At 35.2% G+C, this 8886-nt stretch overlaps 1 protein-coding gene and 1 pseudogene across 1 annotated transcript; one reads left to right on the top strand and one right to left on the bottom strand.

Annotated features, from left to right (window-relative positions):
* The first annotated feature begins 319 nt into the window (after positions 1-319).
* On the top strand, positions 320-1617 carry LOC133291555 (uncharacterized; annotated as a pseudogene).
* A 1460-nt stretch (positions 1618-3077) lies between these two features.
* Positions 3078-6443, bottom strand: LOC133291554 (MDIS1-interacting receptor like kinase 2-like). Its single transcript, XM_061489833.1, has 2 exons — positions 3635-6443; positions 3078-3415 (listed from the first exon to the last, which is right to left on the bottom strand). Exons 1-2 carry the CDS (start codon positions 6441-6443, stop codon positions 3078-3080), a joined length of 3147 nt encoding a protein of 1048 aa, XP_061345817.1.
* Positions 6444-8886: the final 2443 nt, after the last annotated feature.

Below are 8886 nucleotides of genomic sequence, written 5' to 3'. Positions count from 1 at the left end.
TATAAAATAAAGATCTACATCTTCTATGAAGAACACAAGATTCAAATCTATATCTATCATCTTGGATACTAAAAATTGACTGGAAGACAACTCCACGAGAATTTTCACTAACTCACTGCTCTTCCATTATCGCTTTAAGTTCTTCCAACTTATCCATTGCTCCAATGCTCAAATTTAACAATTTAAATCTGAAACCAATATATTTTTAAGTTAGAATCATGTCCAAACATTAAAACCCTGAAGTCTTTTGCATTGATTAATTATCACTATGTTCTTGAACATATTCATCATTATTTAATCTATTTTTAACCCTAAAAATATAATGTCTTTGACTCTTATCATTCTCGTTGGCTGTTGGTTCAAGATCTTATCCACTGGTCTAAATATGGCCTTTTCAGGTGCAACCTATATGATTGGTTTATACTCAAAAGATGTCAAAGCCTCTTTGGGTTATGACCAGTCAACTCTCAACTTGACAAGCTTCTTCAAGGACCTTGGTGCTAATCTTGGAATTTTCTCAGGTTTAATCAATAAGATTAGCCCTCCTTGGGTGATACTACCATTGGGGATTCTATGAACTTCTTTGGCTACTTCATGATATGGCTCTCTGTCACAGGACACATTGCAAAACCCCAAGTTTGGCAAATCTGTCTATATTCTTATATTGGTGCTAATTCACTGTCTTTTGCAAATATTGGTGCATTGGTCAATTGTGTCAAAAGCTTCCCAAGAAGCCGTGGTAGTGTTATTGAACTTCTCAAGGTTTACGTGGGTCTAAGTGGTGCCATTTTCACGAGAACTTTTGGAGTAGTACTGTAATATTTATATTCATTTTAAAAAGAAAAAATTATTGGGACCCAAAAGGGAAACATAAACAAAAGCCTAGGTTCTAATAGAAGAAAAATTTTCTTATTTAGAAAAAGAAGTATTCGGTACCCTGCTGTATTGAAAAAATCCCATTTTCACTCGATTCTACCATGCCTTCTATGGGGACAACTCAAAAGATCTTATTTTTCTCATTGGTTTACTTCCTGCTGCTATTTTCTTCCTTTTTCTTCCAACTGTTCGGATATTGAACACAGTTCCACAACCCAATAAGGAGCTTAAAGTTTTCTACAAACTTCTATATATTTCACTTGGTGTTACTGGGTAGAACATGGTGTTGATTGTCCTACAGAACAAGTTGAGTTTTACAAGGATCGATGTTGATGGCATAGTGGTTCTTTTTTTTACTTCTTCTCCCACTTGATGTGGTATTTAAAGAAGAACTCAAACTCTGGAAGACTCAAAACCAAACCTTAAATGAATCAGATGCTTCTCGACTGAAATTAGTCACTGAAGTTCCACCTTCAGTTATGGAATTGCCTTTGCTAGAATCACAGGCATCACCAGCTTCCACAGCAACCAAAGCTTCAAAACTTTCTTGTTTGAGGACAATACAATATTCCAAGCTCTGTTCAGCATTGACATGTTGATTCTGTTCATTGCAACAACATTTGGTGTTGGTGGAACATTGACTGCACTTGACAATTTGGGAACTCATTGGGATACCGGAGTAAGAGCCTCACCACCTTTGTGTCCTAAGTCAGCATATGGAACTCATTGCATCAAGAATGATGTACTTTTCTGGGATATAATATCTCGTTGGTTATACCTCGTGCTTTATGAAAGTTTAATTCTGAATGTACAATGAAAGTATTTGATTAAATTTTGGTATTCAAGAATAGCTTGTCATTAATTTTAACGTGTGTATGAGTAACCTTGAAGATCGAACTTAGAGGTCAAATTAGCAAACGGGAAATCTACAACACAAACCTTTCGAACCTAGTTCTTCCAACACACGACGGCAAGCATTGTCTGATTGGAAATATTAAGCAAATGACAAGAAAACGTTTCAAAATTAATAGGTAGGATTGGATTTATATAGGAAGAAGAATGTGGCTTGGAACAATAACTTTGGATAAATGAATGAGAAGAGATGTCCTCATGTGAGTTAGCCAATGTTTTTAGATATGAACTCGGACAACGCAATGGTCTTCAAGTCATTGCGTTCAGAATTCTTCAATGTATCCTGTAACATTTAAATTTCAGTAGAGTCTCGAGTCAATAGAGTTTTCCTCAATGAATCCTGTGATATTTCTCTTGAATTAGCATCAGTTAAAACAAGCAAGAAAGGGAGATGGAGAGATTTACCTGAGGAAGTGGAAGTACAACAATTAATTCAATAGCAAAATATGTAACATAACATAAGCCAACCCAAACTGCAATTGCAAGGAATCAACTTGGAAATTTTAGTTTTGCTCTGATGCATCACATTACAGTACCAATATAGACTTGCGAACAAATTAATTAAACTAGATTTAAGATTCAGGACTATAATTCTTCTTTATTTGGTACAGACAAAATAGGCACATTACGGCCTCAATCTCCACTAATCATTATCTGTTAAAGTTCACAGGAAAAATAAACTTGGAACAAAATGGGTACCAAAACCCAAATTTATTATACTTACTGAGCTTCTAGGCTCAAACATATTTTATTAAGAGTAAACACATTTTTTAGTCCCTGGCAATATCTACTAAGTCCTTTTCAGTCCCTGACAATAAAAAAGGACCAAATTAGTCCCTGAAAGTACAAGAAAAGGGCCACTCTACATATTTGGGAGTTGACATAAGGACTAACATGACCCTTTTTTTGTAATTTCAGGGACCAATTTGGTCTTTTTTTATTGCCAGGGACTAAAAAGGACTTCGTAGATATTGACAGGGACTAAAAATGGTGTTTAGTCTTTTATTAATGAAAAATTCAAATTCAATATATGTTCTTCCAATTGCAACCAGAGATTCATAGCAAGTTTAAAGTAAATTTCAAATCACGGTGACAGTAAAAATCAATTTGAATGATAAATATCTGTTATTTGAACACAATCTTGGTAGGAGACCAAACTAAAAAAACAAAATTAATACGGCTTACAATACAAAATGGATAAAAAGTAAAAAGTTCAAAACAGGAAAAAAACAAGTAGAACTCAAGCACATTTGGTAAGTTCAATCTTTTAAATATGTGACAATGTGAAATTAATCCATTGAAGATGACTTCGGCATTACAAGTTCCTTGACAATCTGCTCCATGGTAGGGCGAGAACGTGAGGTTTCAGTCAAACAGGCAATTGCTATCCTTCCAATTGATTCCACCTCCTTAACAACAGGATTTATAGGATGAGGGAGACGCTGGTCCAACTTATCCATCAATGGTATAGCATTAAGTGTGGAGGCCATGACACTCCATGAAGATGATGATAGCAAAGAAGAAGATATAACATCTCCTGGGTGCTTTCCAAAAAGAATTTCCAATGCTAATACCCCAAAACTAAACACATCACTTTTCTCATTAACTTCCATTGTGTATGCAAGTTCTGTAGCAAATTAAAAGAACTGTCATGTACAAAATAGGATTCCACAAACAAACATGAAACGTGGATGATTATTAACTAGTTATGTTTGCAAATGACAACGGTTAAATATCAGAAGCACTATTATATAATGTGGGACTTTGTCCCTATACACTAATTTACTATATACAATCCTATTAAAGACAAACTACAAAATCATTAGTATAAAGAAAGTGAATTAACCTGGAGCAGCATATCCGAAGGTTCCTGCAAACGAGGTCCAGTGGTTTGAGTTAGGATTAAGAAGCTTAGCTGTTCCAAAGTCTGACAAATGAGCCACATATTGCAAATCAAGAAGAACATTCTTGCTTGATATATCACGATGAACAAATGGAGGTGAGCAATCATGGTGCATATAGCATAAAGCATCAGCTACACCTTTAACCACATTGACCCTCTTATTCCAGTCAAATGCAATTGCTTGTTCATCATCTTTCAAAATATTCTCCACACTTCCCTTCTCCAATAGCTCATAAACCAGAAATGAGAATCGTGAGTGTGAACAAAAGCCATATAATTTCACAATGTTACGATGTCGAATTTCTGTCAAAGCTTGGATCTCACTTGTGAAAGCTTTTAGATTGGACATTTCTCCATTTGGTATTGAATGGAGTTTCTTCACAGCTACAACTTGACCTGTGGGCAACTCTGCTTTGTAAACACATCCCTGCCCTCCAACCCCAATTAGATGGCTGTTGTCAAACTCTTCCGTGGCTTCAATAATGTTCTCATACACTATTTTGCCATCAAAACCCCATACTGCAAATAGATTTTGAGCTTGTGATTCTGCAGCTTGGTTTTCTTCTGTGCTTGAAGGTCGGCAAAGACAATATGAGACACCAAAAGCAAATAGTACTAGTACTACAGTGCCCAAAAGGGGTAAAACTACCAATATGACTTTGATAGTTTTATGATTATGAGATTTGCTACTTCGGCAAGGCTCTAGGCCAGAGACATTACCACACAAGCCTTTGTTATTTCTCAATGCTTCAATTGGAGCTTTTTGGAAAGCTAAAATGCTTGGAAGTGGACCCTCTAATTGGTTGTATGATATATCAATGGATGTCAAGCTTAACATCTGATCAAAGCTGGAGGGAATGGCACCAAAAAGATTATTACGTGAGAGATTCAATGTTTCTAAGTATTTCAGCTGTCCAAGCACTGGTGGTATTGTTCCACCCAAAGAATTCCCACTAAGATCAAAGCTTTGAAGAACTTTTAATTTGGCAAACTCAACAGGAATATTTCCCTTGAATTTATTTTGGCTCAAATTCAAGTTCAATAACTTAGGCAACCTTCCCAGTTGTTCTATGATGAAGCCATTCAAATTATTTGTTGCAAGATCCAAGGTATCAAGTTCTTGCAATGATGCTATTTGTATGGGAACATTTCCTGAAAGACGATTGTTGCTCATCAAGAGTTTGATCAATGAAGTCAAGTTGCCTAGTTCTTTCGGAAATTTTCCTGCAAGATGGTTTGAAGATAAGTCAAGTATACCTAAGTTGGTTGCCTCACCTAGTTCTGATGGTATAGCACCTGACAAATCATTGTTGGAGATCATGAGGGTTGCGAGGTTATGGCACTTTCCCCAGTTAGGTGAAAGATGGCCATAAAAATTATTTTCACTCAATCCCATGTATATCAGATTTGGATACACACCAAAAGCATCTGCTATATTTCCACTCAGTTGGTTTTGTTCAAGCCTAAGTCTTATGAGGCTGGTGCAATTCTTCAAGCTCTTTGGAACTGGACCTGTGAAATGGTTATTGGAAGCAGCAAAGAATTCCAACTTTCCACTAATGCAAATGTTGTGAGGCAAACTACCAATGAAATGATTATCAGATAGCTGCACACTTTCCAAATTGGTTAGCTTGTTCATTTCTATTGGAATGTTGCCACTGAGTTCATTTGAGTATAGAGCTAAGTAACTAACCTTTGTCAAATTTCCAATTGTAGAAGGAATTGGTCCAGAGAGATAGTTATTGGATAAATCAAGACTAAACATAGCTGTCAACATTCCAATTTCTTGAGGAATGGAACCAGAAAGATGATTGCTACGGACATGCAGTTGATTCATGTTTACCAATTTCCCAATTTCCATAGGAATGGAGCCAGAAATTTCATTCTCGTAAAAGAATAATTCCTTCAAGTTGACCAACTCCCCAATTTCCGCAGGAATGTGCCCAGAAAAATAGTTGTCCTGAAGATGTAGTTTCTCTAGGTTCCTCAACTTGCCAATTTCTTTAGGGATAGAACCATAAAAGTCATTATGTCCAAGCCACAAATACTTCAGGTATGACAGTTTCCCAATTTCCTGAGGAATATAGCCAGAAAATTTGTTCCGAGTTAAATCAAGATTGGACAAGTTGGCCAAGTTTCCTATAGAAATTGGGATAGACCCTGTGAGGTTGCAATTCCAAAGAGAAAGATAAGACAAGAAGGCTAGCTTCCCTATAGAAACTGGGATAGTCCCTGTGAGATTAGTAAATTCAAGACTAAGCTCTCTGAGATTCAACAATGCACCAATATCTTGAGGAATGGAACCACTGAAAATATTATTAGACAAATATAAAGTAAGAAGAGCAGGCAAGTGTGTTATTTCAGATGGAATTGTTCCAGAGAGATGATTGTGACTGAGATCAAGATGGGAGAGTTTGGACAACACCCCAATTTGGGGAGGAACACTTCCATTCAAGGAGTTACCACTTATATTTAGATTGAGGATGTTTGGAAGTGATGAGAAGTTGAGACATTGAAGCGTACCTCTTAGTCCCATATTTGCAAGCCTTATGTTGGAGACAGATGTGGACACGTCACACACAATTCCGAGCCAATTGCATGGACTATTCCCTGTCCACGAAGATAGTGAAACCTGGCTTTGGTTGTCAAGGCTTGCTTTCCACTTCAACAAAGCATTTGCTTCTCTGCTTTGTGATGTTGCTAAAACAGTCTTGGAAGAACCAGCAACATGAGAAGAAGAAGAAGAAGCCATTGCGAATGCACCAAAGCACATTACAAGTAGAACCAAAAATATTACAAACTTGTTGGACTGAAGCGTTGGAGATACCAACACCATGGTGGTTAAAGGGTGAATTAATTAATCAAAGTATGATATGCAGTTCGTAGGATGATGCAGATACTTATATTCGTAAGTCACGGATACGAGAACAGAAGTCAAGCAGCCCACGAGTCCTAAACATAACTCCCCTTGAGTTTCCTAGAACATCAAATAATTTAGGCCTTTTATAAAATATAAAATATAAAACAAAAATAATATCTATTTAATTTTTTTGACAAATTATTTATACATTTAATACGAGTGCAATATAACCCCCCGATGATTATATTAGGAATTACTTGTATTATATCCTAGGAATAGATTAATTAATAGAAATATTCTATTCAGTCCGATAAGAAGATTAATAAGATCAAATCAAATCTCAAACTATGTATTCGCAAGGAATCTTGTCTGCGAATTCTTTTTTCAAACCGCTACAAGATCAACAATTCCATGGACTTGAGCTTCTGCTGCTGACATAAAAACATCCCTTTCCATGTCTTCGGATACAAGCCATATGGGCTGTCAAGAACGTAGAGGAGGTAGGATGGACAGTTGATCAGATCTAATATGGATCGTACATAGACGGTAGTTGGAGTCGGTGGCTCTCCTAGGGTTTCCTCATCTGAGATCCTGGGGAAGAGGATCAAGCTGGCCCTTGCGAACAGCTTGATGCACTGTCTCCCTTCAACCCTTTGAGCGAAATGCTGCAAAAAGAAAAAAAATCATACACCGACCCCATCGTCTCCATCCCGTAGGAACTACGATATCACCCCAATACGCCTTCGGCATCCAGGCTATATGTATTTAAGTAGCGCATCCCTTTGATACACTACTTACGCAAAAGTTATCGTATTTCAATCAAAAGTCAATAATTCACCGTTGGTTTGAGGTTTTACCGACAACTTAGCTGACCATAACATTGCCAACGAGTATATTTTGGAATCAAACATATTATTAGATTTACCATACTGTTTTTTCTTATTATTACAAGCATAAAGGATGCAATAGCATTTTAAATAGTTTGAACATCAAACATATTTTTTATTTATATTTTTATATTAATAGTAATCCATATTTTTATGTAAATTTAATTTAATTTTTTGAAACAAGACATGAAGATATTTTATACAAATGTTTAGTCCGAGAGGATGGTATTTGACTTGTAGTGTGTCGTACGTTTAAAAGTTAGTCTTTGCAAGAGGCGGACAGAGTAAAATGTTCAAATATCAATGCCGCATGAGTGAGGTGATTGTAAGTTGTAACAAATATTCTAGAGGGAGTAAACTTTTGTATGATCTTAGACAAGGAAAAAAAAAGTTGCGCAAAATTTTGTTCTTTCTTTCTTTTTTATTTTTAGTACACATTCTTTCTTTATTTATATATGCTTGAATATTATTTTAATCGTTATAAATACTATTAGTTTGAATAAAACATAACATTATTTGTTACATATGTGTCATCTTAATATGATTATCATATAATTAAAAAACTATTAATATACTTGCAAGTTGGTATAAAAATTATTAAACATTTAACATACGAACTTGTTAAGTTATGTCAAGTTGTGTTATGACTTTTATAATTTTTAACAGGGAATACTACTCTTATTTTATATAAGAGTAGTTCTCTCATGTTATAAAGAGAAGTCAGATAGAACCCACTATTAAAGAAAAAAAAAAGATGTGATTTTTGAAGTGAGAGAACATGAAATAACTATTTCGTATAAAATCAGAATAAGATTTTTCTTTTTAATAATATTGTACACAGATTTGGGGGAGCTAATGGGAAAGATTGCATCGGTGTACTGAACAAAAGTATCACATTTAAAAAGCATTCAGGAACCTCCAAATGAACAAAAGCTTAGGTACACAAATAAGTGCGAGGAGCTTTTTTTTTTTTTTTTTAAAGTACAAGTTGTAGAAAGGAAAAATCCAGGAAAGGCAAAAGCAAGAAAAAGTTTCCAATGGGTCAAGCGTTAATATTTTGACCATCTTACTCTATTTGTGAATATTTAATGGAATAATGGTTTTCCTTATAAACTTCTTGCGATTAGCATCACAACTTGTGTTGGACAGAATTCGGGAAAAAAGGGAAATTTTTTTGAATACATCAAATGTACTCACTTGGGTGCATCTTCTTTTCAAATAGAGAAATTAATTTTCCATTTATAGTCTTGTTTTTCTTTATTTTTTCTTCTAAATCTCAAAAGCTTTTTCCACTAGGCAAAGATGTATCTATATCTAATGTACCAAAAGTTTTCTTTAAGAAGGATACAAAAAAGTAAGATGAGGAAGGTGAGAAAAAGAAGAAGAAAAAAGTAGGTTAGCTATGTAATGATGTATAATGAAATTAATAATGGTGTGTATGGTTATGA

This window comes from Gastrolobium bilobum, unplaced genomic scaffold (assembly GCF_033153095.1).
Source record: "Gastrolobium bilobum isolate Gb01-03AN ecotype WA unplaced genomic scaffold, APGP_CSIRO_Gbil_v1 utg53868, whole genome shotgun sequence".
In the NCBI taxonomy this organism is placed as follows: Eukaryota; Viridiplantae; Streptophyta; class Magnoliopsida; order Fabales; family Fabaceae; genus Gastrolobium; species Gastrolobium bilobum.
Note: the sequence above shows the minus strand (reverse complement) of the source record. Positions and strands in the feature narration are given on the sequence as shown.